This window comes from Pholcus phalangioides, unplaced genomic scaffold (assembly GCF_987345545.1).
Source record: "Pholcus phalangioides strain wild (caught in Gottingen) unplaced genomic scaffold, Ppha-v1.0 ptg000007l_1, whole genome shotgun sequence".
In the NCBI taxonomy this organism is placed as follows: Eukaryota; Metazoa; Arthropoda; class Arachnida; order Araneae; family Pholcidae; genus Pholcus; species Pholcus phalangioides.
This window is the reverse complement of record NW_028301600.1, coordinates 30,729,440-30,756,632: the sequence shown is the minus strand read 5'-3', so window position 1 is coordinate 30,756,632 and position 27,193 is coordinate 30,729,440. Positions and strand designations below refer to the sequence as shown.

At 32.8% G+C, this 27,193-nt stretch overlaps 2 protein-coding genes across 18 annotated transcripts in view; one reads left to right on the top strand and one right to left on the bottom strand.

Moving 5' to 3' along the window:
* Positions 1 to 9,800, top strand: part of sud1 (Prolyl 3-hydroxylase sud1) — a 40,971-nt gene extending 31,171 nt beyond the window's left edge. The window contains exons 9-12 of the mRNA XM_089233031.1: positions 2,770 to 2,849; positions 3,749 to 4,470; positions 8,680 to 8,738; positions 9,497 to 9,800. Of these exons, the coding sequence (XP_089089157.1) occupies positions 2,770 to 2,849; positions 3,749 to 4,470; positions 8,680 to 8,738; positions 9,497 to 9,655 (1,020 nt within the window). The 3' untranslated portion in view covers positions 9,656 to 9,800. The remainder of the gene's footprint in view (positions 1 to 2,769; positions 2,850 to 3,748; positions 4,471 to 8,679; positions 8,739 to 9,496) is intronic.
* A 3,779-nt stretch (positions 9,801 to 13,579) lies between these two features.
* The window catches only part of LOC149085162 (uncharacterized), a 152,415-nt gene continuing 138,801 nt past the window's right edge, over positions 13,580 to 27,193 (bottom strand). For 14 of the 17 annotated variants that reach the window (XM_089233018.1, XM_089233017.1, XM_089233022.1 and 11 more), the window contains 2 exons: positions 22,598 to 22,734; positions 13,580 to 14,950 (listed from right to left, as the gene is read on the bottom strand). In XM_089233018.1, coding sequence (XP_089089144.1) covers positions 14,725 to 14,950; positions 22,598 to 22,734 — 363 coding nt within the window. In that variant the 3' untranslated portion in view covers positions 13,580 to 14,724. Of the gene's footprint in view, positions 14,951 to 22,597; positions 22,735 to 25,914; positions 26,322 to 27,193 lie in introns of those variants that run through there. The other 3 variants (XM_089233024.1, XM_089233026.1, XM_089233027.1) reach the window with 1 other exon arrangement.

The window sequence follows — 27,193 nt, the reverse complement described above, 5'->3', positions numbered from 1 at the left end:
GTCTCATGAAGACGGATACTCAAAAATACGAAAATAAAAAAAAAATACAATTAAAAATACTAGTTTCAAGGGGAGGATCAGAGACATGTTTCCCTTTCTTTGGGTCTAGCAACAAAACAAAGGGTTTTCAGTGTGATAAGGGGAAAGAGGGATCCTATAATTGCGGCTGGAAGCCTTTGTTCTGGAACTCTAGGTGGGGTTTTCATCTTTCCCCTTGTATGATTTTTAGACTGAAAAATTAAAATAATATGTGCCATAATAGAGTGAAATAAACCAATTAGTTATTCGTTGAAATGCTTTGAAAAATGAAAGGGTAATGAATATATTCTCGCGGCCGGGCGGTTGAGAAACACTGTCTAGAAAAAGCGTCATTCTTAAAAAATTTACGTCTTTATAATTTGCTGTGTGCATTGTCGAAGAGAGTTGACAGACTGGACCGTGGAAGACTCCAAAAAAAGAATAATATATATTGTGAGGAGAGAGAGAAAACAATTATGTGTGGTTGATATTATACCGTATTTTGGCAAAAAATTGTTTTTGTAACCAAGTCATTTCTGTCATTTTGCTTTGGCTCGAGTCAATCTTACAGGATACTGAAATAGTACTTTAAAAAAAAATTAATTTAAAAATTTTTCAAAAAAAATGTTTTTTTTCAGGGATTTTTTTTATTATGCTATGATTATGTTGTCTAAAGAGGTACTCTCCCCTGTCCTACTCTTTCTAATTTTTTGAGTTTAAGCCCTGGGGTATGTCATAAGCAAACTTGACTCTATTAACTAAAGCAGATACAAGCTTGTGGTGTGGCGTCATTTCTATTTCATTTCTCTCATATTGTTATTTTTTCAGTATTAGTTTAATTATTCCCATTGGTTTTAGATTATGTATGTGAAGGTTGTAAAGTATTACTGTTACAATACTTGAATTACTGATGGTAAAGTTCACACTATAAATCTGCGTGGTTGCAGAAAAAGGTTAATTTATTTTACCCTGTAAAATGAATTAACCCATATTAGCCGGCATGTTGGGAAACATCGAGGGCTTTGTGTCTTCCTTTGTGTTTAATGAGCTACGTTAGAGATTCTACGTTTACTTCAGCTACCATTAATCTCAGTTTATTGCTAAGTATATTTGTTCTTGTAGATTAGATGAGGTAAATGGAAAAATTAGTATATAGCGAAGTATTTTTGTTTTATTTGATGAAGTGTTTGAATACACTTTGAAGTTTGAAGATTTGAATAAACAGAAAAGCAGCAAAAAATTTAAGAATTGCATTGATAAACATGTGGTGATAAAAAAAAGACAGCACGTTTCTTGAATTCCCAAATGTGTAAAAAAAAATCAGTGCAAAACACAGTACAGAATTTATATTTCATATTAGGCTGGCGATAAATAAATGCTCAGTTTTCAGTATCATTATCAAATCCTGGACAAAGCATGTTTACTGTTGTGAAAACGATAATTTCATTCCAATTTATGTATTTATTCATTTATTCAGTATAGATTGATATATCATCTTCTGAATAAATCATATAATCCTTATTGAACCTCGCTTTTCCTGGGATGCCAGGAATGGACCAGATATCAACATTCAAAAAACTGTGTCCTCTGATTTTCATGTCATGCCAGCTAATGTAGAAGAATACAGCACATTGATTGCTATGGGAGAAATCGTTTTGGTTTATGAACAATTTGGTTTGCAAATGGAATTCAAGAACAAATGAAGTTCATAAACTGTTCGTTTACCAGTGGCGTAGCCAGGAGGGGAGCGACTCCAATCAAAGTTTTACCTACATTGGCACGTATTCTCCTGAATGACATTTGATCCACACAAAAAAACTAATTAAAAAAAGTGGAATGATTTTTTTTTCTGCCTCCATTGACTGAAAGGATGACTAGCTAAGTGAGAAAAATAAAATTAACAAAAACAATTTACATGCTTCTTCTTGCAATTTCACTATGACTGGATTTGTGCTATTCATTTGAGAGAAGACAGAAAAGTTTAGGGATTTCCTTATACTATCATTTTTTAAAATTGCTATTAAGCTCTGAAAGTATTCCATGGTCAGGGCAGCCCGCTCCCTTCCTGTGTGTTGCTACTTCATAATGTCTAATCGAAAAAATGATTGTTTCCTCCAAAAATTTTCACTGAGAGAAAAATATTTTTTTTTCTTTGTGTTTTAAATGTATCATTGTGTGTGTGTGTGCAAGTGTTTTAGATATGTATTTGACATCCATATTTTTTATGGGTACCTTTTTTCAGCCACCTCATTGGGCATTTTGTCTGTTCTGACCTTTGTATTTGTTTTTGTTACATGACTGAATACTTTTTGCCACAGGTAGTATGGATGGCCATGTTATGTTATAACCAAGCACATCCTTTTTCAAGCTGACATTGTTTATAACAAAGTTCTTGTTTAACCCTTACAGCGGCAATCCTGAGGTATCTTGTCAACCTTGATCTGCTTTATTTCAGTCATCCCGAAATATCTTGGGATCTTAGCACACTTTTATTTTCAATGTGGCAGTTATAATGTAGATAAGGAAAATGTTAAAAACCGCTTAAAGGGTTAACAAGTATTTTTGTGCTGCCTTCTTCAACTTTGCTATAAGCAGGTCTGACCGTATTTCTTTTTTCTTTACTTTTATAATTATGTAGAAAAAGTAAGATAGTGCCTCTTGTGTGTGTGTAAGATGATTCCCTCATGAAGACTGAGGGAGTCCCTGTCTTTCCTAATTTTTTAAGGTTATTTCTTTTTTCATTATTCTCAGGATACAAGATATAATGAAGTGTCTGAAGCTCTTAAATCTAGCCAAACAATTTGGAAGACAGTGGGCTCACCAAATAAGAGGTAATTGGTGTAGATTTGTAATGGTATCCCTACTAACTGATGATGTTAAAATTAGGGTGTGATCTTGTTTTTTTTTAATTGCCTAACCTAAAAGCTCCCAAACTTTTTTCAAAGGCAATGTAGTTTTCTCCATTCAGAATCAGGACGGAAAATGTCAAACCAAAAATATTTTATTTTTTAATTATTTTTGATAATTTTGCCCCCAAACAGGTTTTTTTAAACTATATATATATATATAATTTTTCTTTGAATCGATAATTTATTGCATATTCACCTAAGTCTGCCCTGTAAAAGTTGTAGAAACAAATGATACTAATTATCTGAGGCCAGGGCCACAACTAGAGGGATCTGATGGCTGGAGCTCTAAATTAATCCCTTAACCGCTTTTCCAACATTACACAGGGACCCCAAAATACATACTTAGTCTGACTGACCAAGTATCTAATTGTGACTATGAACAAAGGCTATAAATTAAATTTCTCAATTTTATAGAATGATTTCTCTATTGCAGTCTATATACTGTAAGACTGGATGAAGCCCAGGCTCTGTCCTGTGAGGGATGTAAGCACATTACCCCAAAGGGCAATATATACTGAAAAATACTGTAATAAATCGTTGAAAGTTTTGGTCCTGCACAAAAATGCATAATTGCATGAAGTGAAGCCTGATATCTAGCTGTTCATATGAGAAAGAAGCAGAAAAAAATGAGTAGTACCATTTACAAATGTCCTTTATTCAAGAAATAAAGCATTTTATAAATAGTTTTTATAACAACACCCAGAACCTTCATTAGTAGATTTTTATCAGACTCATGAACTGTCAGTTGGTTAAGATGTTCTTTAGTTATTATATTGTCTTTTTGAAATATTTTTAATTAATAATTATATATTTTATTCCAGACATTATGAAGAGGGAACAGCTTTCCCACCAGTTGTCAAAGAATTTTTGAAACTAATTAGATCAGAAGCTATGTGTGCAATTTTATCTAACATAACTGGATTAACATTGCATGAAAATGCGATTGATGAATCGTGTAGCAGTGGTAATGATGAAAGTAACAGTAGTGATGATGAAAGTAACAGTGGTGAAGATGAGAGTAACAGTGTTGAAGACTGGGCTGCAAATGATTTCAATATTCATGTAGGTGAAGAGACATGCAATAAGTCAGATTTTACTGGTAATGATAAAAGCACTCCATGTAAGCAAGAAATTGTGAGTATTGGTGACAATAAAGAAAAATTAGATGAAAAAAACAATATGAATGGGAAGTCATCTAATTGTGAGAAAGTGGAAGAGAAGGGTAACAGATGCTCAGTTGATTGTCAGGATAAAAAGTGTTTAGAAACATTTATCAGCTCTAGCATGGATTTCTTTAGCAATAAAAATGTGATAAAAGGGAAAAACATTGAAAAAATTGGAAACAACTATCAGAATCCAGGTATGAATGCCATCCAGGCATCAGAATGTTCGAACATTTCTAAATCCGAAAAAAAACGCAAAGCAAAAATGGCTGATATCACCAATGCTGTTCGAAAATGGAAAAACGGCTGTTATACTTTATTACATGATTATTCTATTTCTGAAGCTAGTCTGGATTCCTTCATACACTTTTGCTGTAAAGGTAATAAGCTTCTAAAAAATTATTTTTATTGTTATTTTTTATCTTTTGATGTGCAGAATGGATTCATGTATACATAACTCATTACAGTGATGCCTCGACTAATAGATTTTTTTCATAATTTTTCTGCTTCAGCTAACGATTGCAGATACAGCTAATAAACATTTTCATTGATATGGATACACACGCTAACATAATACAGCCACATCGTGAGCTGAATTTAAGCGCCAATCATCTTCAGAATTAGTCTTTCGAGTTCACTAAACTAATGTCCATTTCTCTTTCTGAAAGTTTTTGAACCATTTCATGTAAAATGAGAGATTCAGATAATAGAAAATGCATTGAAAAAAAACCTATGTTTTCAAAGCACGCATTTTTCCAGTGCAAAACTCTTACCATCAAACTGAATATTTCTAGGTGTACTTACATGTTTCAGATGCAGAAATGAGCTGGCCAAATCGCAAATGGATGGGGACACTTCAAACTCGACTGGGTTGTATTGACACATAGATCGTGTACATAGTGTAAAATAACAAAATCTTCAGTATCTCATCTTCCTGTAAATTCTAATCCAATTTTGACGCTGTTTGTTTAAGCTTTAGGTCAGTTTTGTCTTTTTATAGTGTTCCTTGGTGTTTTAAAAGAACTTATCTCTACATTTTGAGCAATACTTGTAACAAATTAAACAATTTTGCATAGAAATTTATGGGAAACCATTTTTCTGCTAACGAATGCGATTCTGGAAAGAATTATCTTCATTAGCCGAGGTATCACTGTATTCATTGTTTGAAATCGATTGTAAAATTTCTTAAAAAGTATTAAGTATTTTGATGTTTAGTGCAAGTTAAACTATAGTTGTGGGGCAGTTTGCTGTATAGAGTATTTGAATCTGATACTTAAGGGATAAAAGCAATAAATTCTCAAAAGACAACTTCTTAATACATTCACTGCCAATCTCACACCAATGCGTGCTGTGAGGTGATATCTCAGGTGCTGGGGCAGGTAAAGTTACGCCTCAATGTTTATTCTCCGGTTCAATCACCATTACATTTTGGGTATATATGCTGGTATTGGTGTGGAGTGAAGGTTAGAAACTAGTTGTAAATGTATGTGGTTTTTCAAATTTGTTAGTGTGATACACATAATCATCTTTTATTGCTACTTTTAAATCATATTTCTTGTAATAAGTAATTTACGATGCGCCGGTATAACAGAAACAGTGACATTGTCCACAGAAAAAAATTGCTACCACAGGGAGACTCACACAGAGAAGTTAGCGCACCAACCTCTCAGTGAGTATAAAGAGGCTGCCGTTCAGAATTTGCAATAAACTGTAGGTCCTGGTCTAATTAGCCCTCGTGTGCAGAAAGTTACTGTGGTGTGACTAAAATGATCTTATTACCAATTTAATTTTCTTCAGATTTCATTTAAACACACAACATTAGAAGTTATTGGGGTTTTTCTAATGAATAAATTAAATTAGTTGTAATCATGTGTTTCTAAAGTAATTTTATGTATAACTTTCATTTCTTAGCAAAAAAAGGTGGTACCTAAGTTTTAATTAGATACAACTCAGTCAATTTTAGTCATAAAAGATTATTTTTTCACTTGTGTCACTATATAAAGATTTTTTAACTAGATACAGATTATTTTGACTTTGACAGCAAATATGTGTTTTATATGCTCAAGCACTCTTTTCTCTCTTTTATGTAGCATCAAACACGTGTCTCCCCTTATTTGCATTGTACTGGGGCTTCTTAAGTAAAATCAAATAACAAAAAATTATCAAAATTATAATTTGGAGAAAAACCCCTCATCTAGCTCAGCAGTACTCAACCGGTGCTCCGCAGAGCCCCAAGGGCTCCTCAGTAGCTTGAGGAAAGTGAAATAAATCAGTAAATTTGATTAATAAATAAAAAAAGATATCTGAAGGGTTTCACCATATAAGTTATATACTAAAAAGGGCTCTGCCTTAGAAATTATATATTAAAAAGGGCTCAGAGTGAGTCAGAAAAGGTTGAGAAACGCTGATCTAGCTACTTTCAGAAAATAGCTCACTGTGTCATTGATATCTTTCTGAATTTTCACAGTATATTCATCTATAATTTTTATATAAGTTACTCTATATCAGGGGTGATTAACCTGCATCGCCCATGCCATAAGTGGCTCGTATGGTATCAGAAGTGGCATGGAAAAGCTTTCTTAAATTAGCTTTCACATTTTGAGTGGTATGAGTAGTCGTTATCAGGAGCACAACTAGATGCTCGGTCAGGTGGGGGCAAGCATACATTTTGACGTGCCTTTGTAATGTTGAAGGAGAGGTTTAAGGATAAAATTTGCACCCCCACTGGTCCAGTGCCTGGAGCATCAGACCCACCTGCTACCCCTCCCCCCAGTTGTGACCCTGGTCATTAAGAAATCATCTTCATCGATTTGCTCTATTCAATCATGTTGAAAAGAGTTCTTTTTAATAAAAAACTAATGTGGACTCAAAGCAAAATGCAGTCATTATTTCCCTTTGTTTATTTTGTGTTATAGCACTTATAAAATGTGTCGCTAAATTTATGCAGAATTACAATAATTTCAGTCGTAGGTGTGTGTTTCTGAGAAGTTTTATATACAGAAATATTCAAGTAATTTTACAGTGTTTACAGTTTTACCAATTTTTTTCAACTTAAGATTGAATGAAAATGTATGAAATAGGTTATTTTATTCATGGAGTAACACTAATAAGTCATTAAGATACAGTACTTCATAATAAACATGTGAATTTATGTAATAGTGCTTCTCTGAAACACTATTCTGGCCAAGATCTGATATAACGCAATAATATCTTTAGGCTGGATGGTGCCGTTAAATCAGGGTTTGACTATACATAATTACAATAATAATAAAATCTATACAAACTTAAAATTTGTTTTGTTTTAATGCTCACATCTCTTCAAATTGTCTCATTTTGAATTTAAAAATTATGTGTGTCGTTAAGATTTCTGTAAGTTTCATGAAATTGGTTCAAAACTTAACATGCTATAAGCAAGCAATTAACATGAGAAGAAAATTTGAATTCTTAAAAAAAAAGTTAATATCTCTGTGAATATACATGCTCTTTTCAAAAAAAGGAAGACAAAACATTGCACAACAAGTAAAATGATTTGTGAAAGTTACAAACCATATTTGCAGCTATAGTTGGTCAAAAACATCTTTTTCAGTTAATTTTTTTTTTCTCGTTGGTCTCATAAATTGACTGAATCTTCACCGAAAAGTGTGAGTTTAAACATTATACCTGAATGCCGAAATTTCAAAACAATTTTTCGAATATTTTTCTAGAAATTCGAAAACATGTCTAACTGCAAAGTGAATACTGACTCATGGCTATATAGTGTAGGACTAAATCATAGTTTCCCAACCTTTTTTGTCCCATCACCCCCTTCTTCAGAAATTATTTTCTCTCATCGCCTCCCCAATGCAATTTAACCCATAGAATCCTATGTTATACCCATAGCTTCTACCACCCCCCTGGAACATTCCATCGCTCCCAGGGGCATTAACGCCCACGTTGGGAATCACTGGACTAAATAAAAATGTGAAACTCTACTGGATATCCAATACTGTAAGACCTCTAAAAAACATATATCTCTTATAACCTCACCATCAGTTTTTAGAGGTCCCTGCTAGCATAATTAGCAAATTTGACTTACTCTTTATCAAGTCCCCTCGCTTGAGAAGTCATTTTATTCAGTCCCCAAGGGAAGGGGGGATGACATTGTACCAAAGCCAGACTGTACTAGGTTGTTCTACTGGAATGTACTAGATATTTTAGTGTTATGGTCAGTCAGTCAGTCATACTCTAGTGTTAGGGTCAGTTGTTTTACATATATATACTGTGCTTCGTCTGAAAAAGGAATATAATCTTATCTAGCCTAAAATTTAAAAGGCTTTTGAATAACTCTATAGCTATAATTTCTCATATATTTATATGTTTCCTTCTTTTTTGTTATCAACCGTGAAAAGGATGCATTACATTAGTCATGATCAATGATTCTCCTGAAGATTTTTAATTTTATTTTTGTGCTTAAATAAATTCTTTCAGTTCTATTGTAGGTATAATAAAATTTATCATTCAATCATCTCGCCTTTCAGTGAAATAAATGTTACAGCTGGATAAAACATTTTGTCCTTATTAAGCGAATGCTCATATCTTTTAAATTCTAGAATGGAATGAAGACTGTGGAGGTTACATAGCATATGTTGCTTCAGATGATGGAGAAGAGGTTAGTAGTACTTTTTTATATACTAAATAACTTGATGATTCATATAAAATTTTCAAAATTAATTTGATACACACAGTAATACATGACTTATCAACTCACATTGCTTGATATCAGTAGTGACCCATGTGATAAGAATTCAGATGTTGTTGCAAATAAATGTTTTTCCAGAATAAACTTTTCACTTTCAGTATTATTACACTGGCTTCAAAAAGTTAAGCACACAGTGGCTTGTATAACATAATGACACCACGTGCCCCTCTGGATTGGACAGTTAGTTGCAACACAAACATGTGCTACTCACAGGCGTACAGTTCCTTTTATATGTGAAGCCTTTGGCACACAGTACTTGCAGATATTGCCTTACCAAGCAACACCGCAACCGGTTGCCACCCCCCCCCCCCAGTATATTGCATGTATTATGGTTATCCACTAACTGTGGTTCTTAACCTATTGTATTGCCAAGTTGATGCAATGTGGAACAATCATCCAATTCAATTCAATTGTGAAAGAAATCATCTGAGTTTCCATTATTTTATCAGGAAAAATTTATTTCAATATGAAAGGGCTTCATATGAGCACATTCATTGAACAAATTATACTCGCAAATGGAAATGCCATTGCATTTTAAATTTCTTAATCTAATCTTAAAATTATTCAAATTACATAAACAACTGCTTATAAATTATGAATAAATTATAGCCACGTAACATGTATTTTTTCAATTTGTATTCAATACATGCATGCATTGTTTTTTACAGTTACTTCGAGTGGAACCCAGCTGCAACACCTTAGCCCTTGTATACGCTGATACAGAGTCACATCAATTTGTCAAATATGTCAATAACAGAATTCTACAACAAACATCTGAGGCAGCATTCTACGATATTTTCACATCATATTTTGAACGATTTTCCTGAGCTGTTAATGTAGATGAGCAAAAATATATATATTTTTATGATTGAACATATACAAGAATTGATGCAATCGCTAATTGCTTAGTTGTGTTTTTATATATTTGCTTCCAAGGTGAACAGAAAATAATTAACACATATATCTATAGGACTATTGCATTTGTTTATTTACATTTATGGAAAAAATTATCATCACTTTTTTTTTTTCTTATGGGTAAATTTTACAATTGGGCAACATATAAACTGACATCTGAAATATTTTTGCAACATTGAAGTTTTTGTAGTGAAGATATCTCAATACTTTAGCAGTAAGGCTGAAAATACATTATTATTATTTTTTGATGGCTGTGAAATTCATGAATATACTTATTTACCACAATGTAATGGTACTGTTATTCTGTGCAGGCGGTAGTTGTTCAATTTTTCCTTTGTAACAGTTTCTTTTTTTAAGGGTTTGAGAGAAAAAACGTCTCTCAGGGGAAAATAAATATATAAACCTATGAATTAATTTTTGAACATTTGTTGCATTGTTAAATGAACTAAAAGTTTTGGATTTTTGCATCATTTTAGTACCGTTTGAAAAACTGGTGTAATGGGAGACTGAGATAATATTTTAGGTATGATTTTTTCATGTAGGACTGTCTTGATGCATGGGCACGCCAAAAAGCTTCTTGGTGCCTTGCATGGCAATTGCTACCAACTGTGCCCAACTTCTAGGGATCTCAGCACATTGCTTGGTCGCAGGGCCTATTGTGCTGTTAAAATGGTCCTGCTTGCAGGTCGGGTGAAACCCACTTTGCCAGCTGCATTTGGTACATGGTTGTACAACCCCTGCTGTTGGGGGAGTTGGTAAAATTTTTGTTTAAAATACATCTTTTTGAAGTTTTGTACTTTGTACATTAAAAAATGATAGTTTATTTTATTAGTTATAAGTAATTTTGTTGTGCAACTAATTTAACTGTGAATGACTAATTGGAATATATATATTTTGCACACAGCAATGAGTGTCCAATTCACACTTTTTAAAGCAGTTTCCATCACCACCTTTTCAGATTTTTTTCCCTTATCGCCCCAGACACAGGCTAACCAATTATTTATACCCATCGCCCTCCCCCAGGGTGGCAATATTGTTCACCATGGGAAACATTGCTTTAAAGTAAGGACTTCCAAACTTTTTTGTGTTTACTGCATTTCAATGTCTGTATCAATATATTCATAGTTTTCTATTTATGCTACCAAGGGAAAAAAAATTAAGTGAAATGACACTTTTGTGAAAATTTGGGATTTGAGTCAAAGTGAACATTGTTTAATTGAAGTTTTATAGTTGCATAAATGAAATATTTTAACATTTAAAAAGTATAGACAATAATCAATGCCAAACCTAGTCATATAAATATGATTTCCTGTTCCCAATGGCTCCAAAATTTTGGGAATTTAGAAACCTTAAATAGAACATACAAATGTTCAAAAATTTATTCTGTATTCGAGCAAGAAATTCTCATTTGCATTTAATTTTAAACAACTATACATTTACTTGAAACAAGAAAAATCAAGATTTAATAAAAAGTAGGTATTGATGTGTGGGATAGTATAAATGGCAACATCCTGTACAGTAGGGCTGTAATATCAACATATAATTGGTTTCAATTCTTTCTGCTGATAGGAAATGACCACTTCACTGAAATCGCTGTTAGCACAAATTCCATATATTGAACTCCATAAACTATGGATATAATACAAAGTACAAATTTCAAAGTTATTACCATTCGTGCAACTGCTTTTGGTCCTGAATGTGACATTAGTTTGTCAGCACAAAACATACCATTTACTTTATATATATATAAATTACTTTTTGCTTAATCCACTAACTCTTTAAAGAGAGAACAAAGGTTCTCAAGCTTATCTCCACCCCCCACAGAAATGGGATGTGCTTTTGAATTCCAGTCAACTTTTTTATTTTATATCCTTTTTCCCAATTTTTTTGTCGTCAATGTGTAACCAGCTGATAATGACATGGGTTTTCGTGCTCATGGTTTTAACAATTTTAAGTTTTGTGAAAAGTATTTGTGCCACTATACTGTATATTACAACTTTAAGTTTTATAAGTTCAGCTGAAATATGTTTCTGTGATGTATTTCTTCAGCGTGCAGACCTGCTTTTATTAGCTAAATGATATAAGTTGAAATTCATGAAAAGTTAGCCAGCTAACAAAGTTAATTTTTTTTTTTTCATAAGATCCATCCAGAAAAAAATGTAAGCCAGATAACCACATTGTCTCTATGTCACCGTCTGGGGGACTGTTTTCGTTAAGTCAGGTCTACTAGCTGAGTCAGGAGGCTGTACATACCCTCTCAATCTTTGGAAGCCCGCGGCCCGGTAAATCTCTTTTGCGTAAGTGGAAGGTCCGATCATGCACACACAACTAACAAGAAATTAATGAGAAAATGAAACTGAATCACACTCGTGGCCCAGTGTGACTAGTATTAGGGCCCGGTACTGGGCCGCGGCCTGGCGGTTGAGAAACACTGCTCTAAGGAAAGAAAATGTCTGTCCTCTGTAGCTTAATGGTAGAGCAATCACCAAGGTCATGAGAGGTTGATGGTTTAATTCCCCACAGAAGCTTGTGAATTTTCTTTCCCAAACTTCATCTACCTTTGCTTAGTATCCAGTTTTTCGTACTTTGTATGAACAACAGAGTGTGACATTGTGTATCTGCTCTAACCTCTAAAATTTTCATAAAAATTAAGTGCCATGGTGTGTAGATTATTAGTGTTTCTGAATTTCCTGACATTTTATTTTCCCCCGAAGATTATAAGATTAATGATACTAAAGCAACACCCCCTCATCCTGAAGTGGACCCTAGGCCAAGGTTTTTGGTTAGCCCACTACTTCATATTGAATTTCTAAAAAAAAAATAGATATAAATAATAAGCAAATTTTATATGGGTGCAGTTGTGAAGATGTATATATTTTATAAAAGGTTATTGCAAAACAGATCATCTCTTGCCTGGAACACTGAACAGGGCTTTTTGGTTATGTTTTTGTTATATATATCTTAAAAAAAAATTCTAATAGAAGTACTATAATTAATCAAACCTATGCAATGAGTTTTATCGTATATTGATCTGCAATTTTCAATCAATCTTCGCAAATAAATAATTTACTAAGCAGGACACAATTCAAACAATATACGACTTAAGATCATCGCAATTCCAAACGACAGCATTTTATTTATTATTTTCCATGTCTTGCTGAGAGGTTGGTATGCTAACCCCTTGGTGGAGGAATTTCCCACAATTTTAGTAACATGGTCCTCTTATTAGTGTTTCTGTTATACTATAACTGTGTCAAGAAAGATTCTGATATAAGAACAAATCAGGTTTTTTATAGAAAGCATAATGCTTCTCTAAATATCCTTTGGTACAGTAGGCGAGTATCTCAACCTTGAGCTACAGAGTCTCTTAAAAAGTTAACTATTATCAACTTAGAATGGATATTGTATTACTTTTAACACATGTCCATTGACAAGAAAATTAAATGGTAGTAAACTGTTTCATGTATCTGATCGGATGTGGAAATGGTGATATATACTATTAAGGGTAATTACTGATAATGTAATCAACTATCAAATTTTATACTGTCTGTACATTAAACTCAAAATTATTATAAATAGGGCTGGGTGCACATGGATTAGACATGACAGCTGTAGACAAGCTTAGCCATTGTTGTTAACATTGATTTGTATGGCCCAATGCACACCGGTTAGTCAGACAAATTGCAATGTTGTGTCATACAAATCAATGTGAACAAAAATGACTAAGCTTGTCTGAAGCTGTCTTACCAGTGTGCGCCAAGCCTAATATGCAAGCTTTCTCCTATAATATATATCCACTTTAGATATCGATGGCACATTTATTTAAAAAAAAGGACTCAACAAACATTCATATTTATTACCGGATTTAAACATTTATTACAATGAAACTCTTGTATTAAATATCATCACAAAATGCTTGGACTTGGTTTACAGCCGAAGTGTCATGTCACTCTTTGAATAAAATTTAAATTTTATATTAAAAAAAATAAACAAAATGGACATGATTCAAATATGAAGAAACTGCTCTGAGAATGCAACACATTGAAGATAGAGCAGCACTGAAATGACAGGATTTGTTTATTATCAATCAAATATCTGTAAAGAAAATTGCAATATATGAGAAATAAAAAGAATTTATACATTTTATATACATAAAAAAAATTTATACTAAAAATGTACATCATTTACATTCAGAAGAAACTAGCCCAAAACGAAATGCTTTGAACATATAATACAACATTTATACATGGCAAAATTGTGCAATTAAAAAAATGCATTTCCAATGTGTACAACGATAACAAGCACCTTTTACATTTAACGTTACGTAGAATGACTTTTTTTTCCCAAACTGCAAGAAGTAAAATAGGAATGAATGACTTGCAACATTCTCTCACATGTTAAGTACCAAAATGAAAGTATATATACCTAGCATTTCTCTATATTCTTATCAGATGCAACAAAAGTTAAATTGGAAGCTGGGGATAACACTATGTTTTGACTGCATCATTAGTTAGAGGCTCATCTTACAACACACGATAACAAACAATTATTATGTAATCTAAATACCAATAAAAGAAATATTTATCTTACAACTAAGCACCATGGATTCAGCGCTCAGATTTTGTTCAAGAACAGTCTAAATTCCACATCAAGCACAATGAATCACGATACCAAATGTCTAAAAAATCAGACTTTTAAAAAGTGACTTTGTCAAACGAATGATCAGTTTTTCACAATCACTCTACCATTGCACGGATGCTTTCAGCCACTTATAAAAATTCATAAAAAAAATTGGCAAACTTTAGAAATCAAATGTAAAAGCTGTAATAAAAAAAGCCATTTAACAATACATATGACATTATTATAAATACTTTACACACAGTAAATAAAATTTTGGGCTGAAATGTATTCAAAACACCTCTCATACAGATTCTAAGTGACGAATGATAGTGACTGCAGTTCAGAAATACCAGGTGAGTATTCATGCAGTCTGCTCTAGGCACTGAACATCCCCATTAGTGTAATCAACAACATCACAACTTTCTTGTAAGTCTCTGGGAGTGGGAGTATTATTACAACTTCTATTCCATTTTTCTTTGTGCTGTTCACGACCAAAGCCTTCATCATAATTTCCCCTAGATATGAACAGCTGTTTGAAATGTGGAGTGCAATACAATTTCCCAGCACTAGTAGTGTAGTTTTCCAACCTAGAAGGCACACAATGATGATAATTAATTTTCTAAATACAGTCAGATTCCTAATTATATGCGTATACAGTCAACACTCAGTTATGCGGTGCTCACCCTAGTACACTGGTATGTAAAATAAAATAAAAAAATCAAAATTGAAAAAATCTGGTATATATGAAAAAGTACTTAATGAAAAAAGGTAGTTACAGATTATTTTTCCCTTAAATAATTTTTTATTTAGGTTTTACTCGAATAACTATACTACTATAGGAAAAAATATTTTAAAAACCATTTTAATGTTAACACTAGTTTAATGTTTGTACTTTGTACACTTGAAGAAATGTCACTAATAATATGCTATCTGGGTTATTCAGACCATTCGATTATCCTAGATACATCTGGCTCAATAAGTGTCAGATTATGGGAAGTCTACTGCATTGCATATAGAGATCAAAAGTGGCCAATTTCTATACCAGGAGGCAATATACAGGGTGCCCACTATACAATGCTGATATACAGAAGGTAGGTAAAAAAAACTGAAATTATAGTGACCATAATCAACTGCATAGAAAAGGTATCCTGTTACATCAACAAGTGTGAAAAAATTTGGTTGATATCTTCGATCCCTTTATCACGGTTGAGCAGGATCCAGCAGATTTTTTGACAATTTTTGACCCCCCTGTCAGCAAAATTTTGTCAGCTCTGCCCCGCCCTCCTACTACAAATTGAGATCAGAGACGTATGTATGGGGTGGAAGGACATAGGGAGCTAAGTGAAATTTGGGGACATTTATGCAAAACCAAGACCTTTTTCTTTCTATACCCCCAACTTTCCTTTACTTCATTCCTCAAGCGGATAGGAGTTGTATGGGGGCTGCATCCACATTGCATTGTTGAAGTTCAACTAGTAGGACATTAATTTGAAACATTCGACATTCTACCATGCTGAAATGTTGAATGTTTTTGAATTGCTAAATGTTTTTTTCAAATACCTATGCATTATTCAGCCGAATATCAAATCGAAGCCGAATATTCATCCTATCTTTAGTTTGTTTTAGAATGATTTTTTTTTTTTTTTGCTTTCTAATGAAATATTACATCAGACACAATATACTGTACTATTGACACCATTTCATTCACTATCAAAAAAATCGATGCTACCCGAATAGAACTGTCACCAGCAATTTTGAAATTGATACTAAAAATACCAATCTGGGAAAAAAAATTAACTCAAGGATATATTTGAGAAAAAACTCTGGAAATAAAAGAGTAGGCTAGTTGGAAGTGTTTCAGACCTATGGCTGCTCGGCTTGAGTTCAGAGTAAGAGTTTTTAATTTCTGCATTAATTATCAAGGTGCTCAGAACAGAGGCCTATGCAAGAGGGGATGCAGGGGAAAGGCGGCGTGCACCATCCAAGACCAAAAATTTTAAATATTTTTGCATAAAAAAATCAATATCAAAGGAAAATACCTTTATATGCTATCTTAACCAATTTCTGATAATTTAAAATGTGTTTTATAGGTTAGTAAGTCAAAATTTCTCTGAAAGAAATTCCTTTTACTTCCCTCCCAAATCTCCTTTGAAGGTCGATCCTGCGTACTTTCCTGGTTGGCTTAGAATTGAAAAAGAAAAAAAAGGAGTTAATTCGTACTTAGTCAAAGTAATATTTAAAAAAAATTTAGAATCTGAAAAGAATAATTCTGAATTTAGAAAAATTTAGAAATTTAGATTCTCCAATTGAGGAAAATAACCAACATTTTTGTGTGCACTATTGTTCTGTGTAGCATGTTTCAGTGAAGAATTAATTTCATATAGTACACTGCCTAAGGAAAAAAAATTTCATAACATTTTACCACAACTACTGTGCAGTAAAAGCCTCGGTAGGAAGCATTGTGATCTGGGTTTTTTTCTCCATTGTTCTGATCCAAGGTAAGAAATGAAGTGAATATTTTAGCATACAATAATGATGCATCCACCTATTAAAGGATGTTATTTTCCTTGAAGGTGAAAATGTCACTCCAGAATGAACAGTGTCAAAATATATTCCCTTCAAACTATGAAAAATTAGTTGGAAAAAGCACAAGTCATCATATTCAGACACAAAGTTTCAAAGCTTGTGACTTTCTTTTTAGATAGGAAGTTTAGATTATTTTGCGTTTGCCTAATCAATTCAATCCTTCATATTTCGTGGAATGGAAAAAAAATGACAAAAACCATAATTTCAATCACAAATATGCATGAAAGACTATTTCAGTGGCACAATTTCCATGTGGATACAGCCCGTTATAACTTCAGGCAATTTGTATGCAAATCTGTCTATACAACAGGGGGCTCGCGCCATCGCTCCAAGACAATTTTTAAAAATTAAAACATTGAAAGAAAATGTTACACTTTTTATATGTTATTATAATTATTTTTTTAATTTTAATGCTATTTGAAGGCTAATAACTCAAAATTTCTCTTTAAGAAATTTCTTGGGGCCCTCTAATGTTTTTGCACCCTCCTGCATAATTGATCCTGCGTAAGCCCCTGATTGAGATTGCCCTTCAAAAATATAGGTACATAGTGAGTCCGACCACCACTGTCCGCAACTGCTGCAGTGAACTTAGCTATGTATGTTTTTTTTAGCTATGGGATCATTTTTCACATAATTACAGATTGAACAGAGATTATATTGCCGCTGTGGTGGTCGAGTGGTTATAGTGCCGGACTCGTGATGCGAGGATCCGGGTTCGAACCCCACAGTGGTGGTCGGCTGAAGTTGGTTTTCTGTGGTTCCCAACTTCAAGGCGCAAATGCGAGCCGATCTCCCCGTTAAAAAGTCTCGCCACAGAGAGCAACAGTCCTACAACGGTAAATCATTCAACCATAACACTTCACTCATAGTTAGTAAAACTGGGGGCAGATGACAGCACTACACATAACAAGCATTACACAGAAACAAAACTTTACGTCAGGTTGCACTACACGTACACGCACATTCCCGCACCTACCGATTCGTTGGGGGCTTCCGCGGGGGGGGGGGGGTTGCATGTGTGGTGTAGCAGTAGTAGGTAGGGGCTCGGGGATCAGCCACCTCGTTGGGCAATTTGCCTGTTGTGGCGTTGTATTTGTATTTGTATTTGTATTTGTATATATTTTTAGCTTGTGTTTTTAGTTTTGAGAATTAGTTAATGGAGTGGTATAGATTGATTGCTGTTCGCTAGTTAGTGCAAAGTACCGAGCATTGAGTTCTCGTCGTCTTCATCATGGTTTCTCTGAAGTCCAGAGATGTGTTATTCAATCAATGGTAACAGAGGTGTATGCATGGGTAAGGGGCATAGAAAGGCTCGTGCTCCACCAACCAAGAATTAGAAGAAAAAAAAAATATCGAAAGAAAATGCCTTTATATATGCTATTTTAATCAATTTCTGTTAATTTAAAATGCTTTTTGATGGGGTGGGATGGTAACTTGAATTTCAACAGAATGAAATGTTTTTGCCCCTGAGGGAACACAAAAAGTTCAGCCGATACCCCTTTCCCCCAACACAGAATGGGGGAGGCAGTCTACTTCAGGTGCCTACAAACTAGGGAAAGGTTTTTCTCATTGACTCATTTTGGTTTTCCGAGTGAAAAAGGTATCAAAGATTATTTCCATATTTTCATAAAGGGTGGTTGGTGACGTAAGTATCATTTGAATCCCCCCCCCCCCCCAGTTATCAAAAGATAGAAATCAGCCCTCCATGATGCTGACGTAATACTTGAATTCCTCTGAATTTTCTATTAACAGGATTTAGTCTACTTGAAAATGTGCAATACATGGTGTAGAAATTTTAAGTTGCAATGACTATAAGAAATGCTCAAAATTTCTCTTACTCCAGTTCATAACATCAGCCTGCCTCATTGTGGTTGGAATTTTTACAATTTGCTATAAAATATTATTTCATAAAAATTTCAAACAATGCAAAAAACAATCACAAATCAAGTTCAATAATAGGATTTCATTAGTTGTACCTAAAATCGTTACTTACAGTTGCCATTGATGTACAGGGTATCACAAAAGTCTACCGCCGAAATGAGAGGTGATAGTGTATGCCAAGAGAAACAATTTTTACGATGAAACTTGGTCATAACCCACATAATCGGGGGATACATGCATATAATACCACCTTGGAAGTCACCAAAATATGGCAACCTTGCTTACATCATGAGGAGAGACAGGAAAATTTCTGCTTTCTAGTCACAGGCAATTACGGAGGAAAACAGTTTTTTTATCATATGTGAGGAACTTTTCACCCTCTCTACTCTATGGTTACTTTGGATTTTATTTTCCTCTCTTTTTTGTGTGTCAGTGACTAAAATTCCACGTTGACATGAGCTGAAAATAAAACTCATTTGTAGCGCCCTAGGTTCCATCGCAAAAATTTTTTTTCTTGACATGTACTATCACCACCCTTCTCATTTTTGCAGTACAGTTCTGTGAACACCGTCTCTTTTGTTCTTAAACATAGGGATCCGTTTATGAGTGGTCAATGTGTAGCATGAGTATAGCATACCTGGGATTCCCACATGAGACATGGTTCTGGCCTGTTCCAACTTTTTTTTTAATAAATTTTATCCCATTTTTCAAAGCTTTTGGACAAAGATTACTTGAATTTTTATGCATTACTGAAATCTATGATGAAAGTGACATTACGATAATTATGACTATACATATTCATCTAACATATATAGGCTCAACTTTCTTTTGTAAAATACATTTCAATTCATTGTCATTTTAAGATACTAGTCTTTTCTAAAAGGAGAAGCCAAACGTGAAAGCTCAGTCACTAATGAGCTATTGCTTTACTTGAAAGAAACAAATAGAATCGTCTGACATGACTTAGCCAAGTCTAATCTCAAGTCTCAACTACAAGTTCTCAAAGTATGAGATAAGACTTGAGAAAAAAGTGAAAAAATTCCCCTTTATTTCTCACCCAATGGTAATTTTACAGTGGGAATTTTTCCTATGTTTTGTAACTTTTTCACAAAAAATGGTGATGTCCTGTATTCCCCCCAATGAAATAAGGTACTATACTTCTTAAAAATGAAATTATTCTGTGATATGCACAATTAGTGGAGTGATCTGTAATGGTTTGACCAACTGAGTTTGAGCTGAGGTTCCACCTCCATATTGTTAGATTTTCATTTATACGCATGGACAAAATGTCAGCACACATACAGTTGAACTCCAATTTAACAAATTGAAAGAAATAAATTTTATTCCTGAAATTGTTAAATCGGTCATATTGATCAGGAGCATAAACACTCAAAACAGCTAATTTTAACAGTTACTTACTTTGGGAGTTGCTGTTAGAAGTTATTTCTGACAACAATTAAAAATATATATATAAACTTAAGAATAAAGTTAATGCATAGTAGAAGTTTGTTTGATACATCCAACATTATCAAATTCTGTCGAAATGGTCATTTTTCCCCTAATCGAAAAACGTCTTATATTCAGATGACCAGCCATTCTTTGCTTGTAAAAACAGAGCACAAATTTTAAGTAACTATTTTTTTACTGGTATCTAAACATGTGGACAGTTAAATGTTTTATGGTATTGGTGTTACACCGATTGCTGAAACCTTCCCATGTATATTCTGAATGGCTTTATTGTTTCTTTTGCTCAAAAGGGAACAGATTCTTTCTCCCCCTTTTTTTCTGTTTGTCTCTGAAAAAAGGCTGAAGGTCGATTCTTGGGAAGTCAAATCTTCAGAATGTGGTTTTGGGTGACGAGAAATAAGAAAAAATTTTGGATAGTTCAGAAAATATTCATTATATCAAGGTTTTCTATTCGTTAAATAGGGGTTTGACCTGTTCACACCAGAATTTCAAAAAAAAAATTGTTAAATCAAGAGATTAGTTGAATTAGAGTTCATTAAATCGGGGTCCAACTGTATACAGGGTGTCCTGTAAGTACTAATGTGGCCATTATCTCATGAACAGTTCATTGTGGAGGTAAGATTCCAATTTAAAAAATACTCAAAACGTGTTAAAAACTTACCTTGTTCAAATTTTGAATGTGAAAAGACAACGTGTCACAAAATAAAAAAATAAAAAACAACTTTTATATGGTTCCCCCCCTCCTCTAATTTCTAATTAGAAAGTTGTTGCTTTGTCTTCTGAGCCCAACAAAAAAAGTCCTATGTTTTCAAGTGCAATATTCACTGACATATTCAAATTCAAAAAACAGAGAAAAGTTAGGAAAGAACAGCATAAACTAACAAACAATGCTCCTTTCTCTCATTTTTATGCAGTTCTTTTTGAACTTTCTCAGATTTTTGAATTCCAATATCTCACTGAATACTGCAGTTAAAACAAAGGATTTTTTTTGGGGGGGGGGGGAGCTCAGAAGAAATGGCAACAACTTTTTAATTGGAAGTTAGAGGACTGGGACCGTATAAAAATTTAGATTTTTATTTTGTGTGTGTGATGCATTGTATTTTCTATCAAAACTGGTAAAGGGTAAGTTTTTAAAGCATTTTGAGCATTTTTTAAATTTGAATCGTACATCTGCAATCATACATCTGTAAGTGCCCATTGCTGCTTATGCTCAATGGTTGACAGGTTGTCCACCATGTTTTTGTTTATATCCAAAATTTTTTTTCTTTGATAGCCCACAGGTTGTACCAAAGCCTATTAGACTAATCTCAGTCTAGGAGGCTGTGGTTGTATGTAGGAAATTACAGTGGTACACTATGTACTTTTTGTGTGAGCGAATTTCAGCTGATATAATAAAAGTAGTTTCTTCTAGGTACAACAATGGTGCGATACTATATTGCAACCCTGTCCAGGACAGGATTTATCCTCATACACAGATCTCATATTCTTGTATTTTTCCCCCTCATCAGCAGATAGATTCTGGTGTATCCAACATGCACAATGTTTGTAATGAAACTGGCACTACTCAGTCATTTGTAGCTCGATCCAACAACAGAAATGACACCAAATTTGGTTGGGAGACTAATGGCAACATAGGAAAAAGGATTCAGCAGGAGGGGGTGGGGATGTAGTTCCATTAATTATGAGGGAAAGTTTGGCAATGTGCAGTGCAAAAAAGTTAAGACAAAATTACAAAGAATAGTAACTAAATTCATCATTTTCACCTTCCAGGCAAGGACATCAACAATACACCAGGCCCTGCGTTTATAAAGGCAAATAACCACTATAAGCTCTAAAATTATGTTTTTGAAAGGTTATAAGTGTGTAGCAGATATTTCAAGAAATGTAGTAAGCCCTATTCGTGTATGAAACAATTGTGGTTACAACAAGATGAAGAACACATATAACCAAAATTTAACTTTTCGTAACTGAGTATTTTGTGCACCTACAAGCTGTAATAATTGAGTTGAATCGAGCTTTAGGTTAGAGCTGATATTGAAAGGCAAAATAAATGCATTCCTGCTTGAACCATTTTTATAACCCAGACCTATTTGCTCACCCACTTCCTTATCATTGAGTTCAGCTTTCCAAGTTTTCATGCCAACTGGCTATGTAATACAGTGAATACTCAAAGCAGCAGAATTAAGGTTATCAAAAAAATAAATAGCACTTGACTTTTAAAGAAAATATAATAGAAAAATGTTACAGTAGAATACATTTCTTTTATCATTGTGAAGGTAAAAATTTGAATTCCTATATACCTGAGCATGCAGCTACAGTGAGCACATCTGAAGCAATTTTTGTGCAATCTCATTCCACTTGTTTCCATTTTCTCCATTGGATAGACTTTTTTGCTGCATATGCTACATAGTTCAGCAGATGTTCCTGAATACTCTTGCTAAAATGGAAGAGAAAAACACAAATATAAATTCATATTATATATAGAAAGCTAACAATTTCAACCATTCATCTCGGATAAAAATAATCCAAATTTTCACCAGGTTCAGTGTTATGGCAAAACTGTCTGCAGTATATTTTTCTATGGAGCTCGCCTGTTTTATAAATTGTGTAATATCTGTTATTTCTTGGAATAGAACTTGTTGTCCTATGTGTAGTGTAACAAAAGTACTGCAAATTTTTAGTGTTCTCCCAATATTGATGAAAATGGACATAGTGCCCTCTACTTTTGGCATACAGATATATATATATATATATAAAATTGATTTTCTGCCAGTGTGTACTTGTGTATGTTCTGAATAAAAATATGCGGTCTTTTTAATCTATCTATCAAATTTCACATACGTACCAGACATAATCTATGAGATTGCGATAGGATACTTTAAAACTTTGTCTGAGCAAGACAAATGTCTGCAAAGGTAAAAAACACCTTTCCAACAATGAACTTTGTAATGTTTACTTTGATAAATAATTTACATTTCCATAAGCTCCCAGACAATGCATTTTTTTCACCATGTTTATCTATTTACACTGGTTTGTTATTTTTCATTCCAAGTATATAGAGACAACCTGGGCAGCCAAAAGTATTACTGCTAGTATACACATAAAAATTTATTGAAATTAGAAAAGCAAATACATATTTCTTTCAACAGTAAAACAATTTTAATTGTAAAAATTTGAATTACTTAATAATATTATTTCTTTTCTTAGTTGATTGAGAATAATTATCAAATGCCAATGTAACTAAATTCAGCAATTACATTAGCAATGGAGGTTCAAATTGTTTATTTCAGCTGACTAAGCTAATATTTCAATTTTATAGCAATTCTCAGCGGGGATCGGATGGAAAGCAGACGATTAAAAGAATGAAATTGAATGTGGGTGAGTGACAAATCTATATATATATACTACACATATTTCAAATAGCATCACAATTTTAATTATATAAAATAACCATTACATTAAAATTTAAAAAATCATAAATTTCAAATAAGACTTTTAAAATATGTACCCTAAAAAATAGTTTGGGATGTAACATGAATACTGAAAATATTGAGAAAAAACTATCAAATGTGACCTTGGGAATAGAAAAAATACCTGAATTCTATTTTCTTCACCCTTCTAGATTTTCTTCCTAAAAATAAAGTTCTAACTTGCAAGGAATGAAATCAAATTCAAGCGTTAACGCTTGATTATGATGTTACCTAGACGATACCAGTTCTAAAATATTTAGGTAAAGTTAAGAAATGTCTAACCTCAGCTCATACAGTCTGAAAACCAAAAGTATTAAAATTAATTTTTTTAAATAAAAAAATCCAGTAGGATTCAAGGGGAAAAAATGACATTACTTACTCATAAGTATCATTTGCAAAGACACATCATCCATAAAAATTAATATAAAGAGAGATTTAATGTAGAAAAGTATTGCAATATGAAAAACTGCGAAAAGTTTTTAATAGCAAATATTTTAAAAAACACATTTGTTATTTTAAAAAATAAATTATAGCTGTTATTTGTGGTAACCTATTGGCATAGATTTCCATTTCAGGCAATAATTTGAAACATAAAATTACTTGAACTATAAAGCTTTAATACTATACAGGAATTTGACCACACCAACCCGAAGCACCATTTCATTTTTTGAAAAATTAAAACAAATTATTCTATTCATTTAAAAATCTTTAAAATGACTACATACAATAAAAATATTGCATTAGTATTGTGTAGATGAAAACTAAACTGCATACATCGAACATCAATGTATCAGTGTGTTTTTTATAAATACAAAGAAAAATTAAACAAGATTCCAAATTACATTACTTATTAATGTAGCTATGCTTTTTCTAATACACAGGAAGCAACTACACTGAAAATAAAACTTATTTAAAAACTAGTATTTTTCCCTCCAATCAATTTTTAATGCATCAACATTTCATGTGTATATATACTGAACATATTTTTCAATAACCCCATGCCCTATATAAATAAGCAAGTCTCATCTCATCCACATCAAATCATGGTCACTTATTCTGACAGTTTTGTTCATCATTTGATGGTTATGAAGATGAGTGTTCAACAAAATAAGAATACTTAAATAGTATATACAGTATCCTTATTGTGAATGTCAAAGAATGAAGCTGCCCAGTGGCTAAGTAGTTAGTGTACCAATTTCAGGTTTAACTGGTCTGGGTTTGAATCCAGGTGAGATGAATGAAAGCAAAGCTTGTTTGCAATAAACTTTCTCATTACACCCATTTGATTAGCGATGATACTGATCAAACAATGAATTACTACTTGATAAAAAATTATTTTGAAAAAAAATTATGAAAATAGAACTATCCTGAACAATTCAAGTGAAAAAATGACTTGTCTATTTTCAATTAAAATTTAGAATATTAAATTTTTTTTTTCTTAAAGACAAATATGTTTATATCACTTCATGGTTTATGGATGAATTGGTATTAAAATTGAAACGCTGGATGATAAATACCAAGAAATAAATAAAATTTTTCAACAACTTGTTAAATAATATGGTTTGTTTCAAAGTAAAAAACAAATTTTTGTGTCAATAAATTTTAGGTTTAACTTGGCTTTTCACAGAAGATTCGTTTGAGCTCAAGAGTATAGTATAATCTCTATATTTGGGCTCCAAACACACACACATTTCACTCATTACAATTTAATTTTTATCCAATTGTAAAACTACTTTTTCAAAACATTTCCATTACATATTCTGAGGTTCTATTCTTAAAATCCTAACTAAATAGTTAGGCTTTTTATTTTATCAACCTGAGCCCTTAAAACTGAGGAATATTTTAAAAGACTATTTGTAATGCTAAGCATTTATACATTTCTCTGTTCTTCAACAGATTGTACATCCAATTTATCGTAAGTTGATCTGAAAATTTTTTTTGTAGTTTATTAAAAACCCTGAACAGCAAATCAAAGCTGAACAGCGCATAAATTAAAGTTATACCATTAGTCATCCAGATGACTAGCATAATCAACATAACATCTCTTTGCTGGATGAATGACATCTACTACAGTTATTATCAAATGAATATTTTATTAATGGAATCTGTTCGACATCCCACTTATTTCCAATGACAGAGAAAAAAAACCAGTTTCATAGCTTTTATTAAAATTAAATACAGTTTTCTTTTGTAAAGCAAAGCATTAAGAAAGTCGAAATGTTTATGAACACACTGCTTTTGGTGTTCCATCTTTGAACAATGGAAACATTGCTATTGCACATTCGAGTTTCATCATTATTCTTATTAAGATGTTTATGCTGGATAGCCACATCAAGGCACATTGAACTCTGCTACTTTTTTTCTGTAATCAAAACATGGCCAATGTTACCATGTATATATAACCCAGTTTGATAACTATTTTGTTACAACAATAACCAGCATGATATAACAATAGACTTTGAAGCAGCAAATGTCTGTGACTTCCACAACTTTTCGTTCCTTCATATAGGTGATCTTCAGAAATAACACCAAAAACTGCAATCTCCTTTCTTTACTAAGGAAAGTAAAGAAAAATATGAATGTTCTCATCATGTAATGAATGGTTAGTTCTTGCCATGCAAAGTCTTCATTTCGACCAATCCAATTAACGTGGAGCTATTAGACAAGCACGCAGCTCAAAGTTGTAAGCCCATGCATGTTAGCAGTGAATTTTAACAAGCCTTTTCAAAATGCATTCATTTGTATCTGTAACTATTATTACTTATTTATTTTTGAAAAAAAAAAATATTCAAAAACAAGTTCAAAACCAAATTAAGTTAGCTAATTAAAAAAATAGAACACCAGCAAGAAAAAATTAGTCTTTCTTTAAAATAATGTCAAAAAATATTTTAAAAAGCAGAAACAAAATTATGTCAGTCAAGGTACTAAGTGTGAGAGTAGTTAATTTTAATTCTTTCTTACAAACCATGTTGAACAAAATAGTTAAATCGGGATATTGAAATAAAAAAATTATTAAATGAAAGACAGAAACTACTAGATCAGTTATAACTTTTATTTTATCTTTTTCATGACAACCCATTAACTAGATTTTCATGTATAGTCTCCGACAGAAAAAAAAAATTTCCTTTGTTTTACACTCTCATAAAGAGAAAAAATAACATGGAGTAGTTGCACTAAATCGCAGACTTTCTAGCAAAAAAAATTCCAAGTGTATTCAAAATTTTTTGAGCAATGTTGCATGCAGCTGCCTATTATTGTGTGTTTATTGCCCATATTGTTTACATTTAGTAAACTCATTTCTGCCTTCAGTAAGAAGCACAATTCTCAATCTTTGCTACTAATCATTAAAGGAGCCAGCTAAATTATGTGCAGCCCCCAAGTGGCACAGTGGTAAGATGCTCATCTTTCACTATGAAGGTTACCATC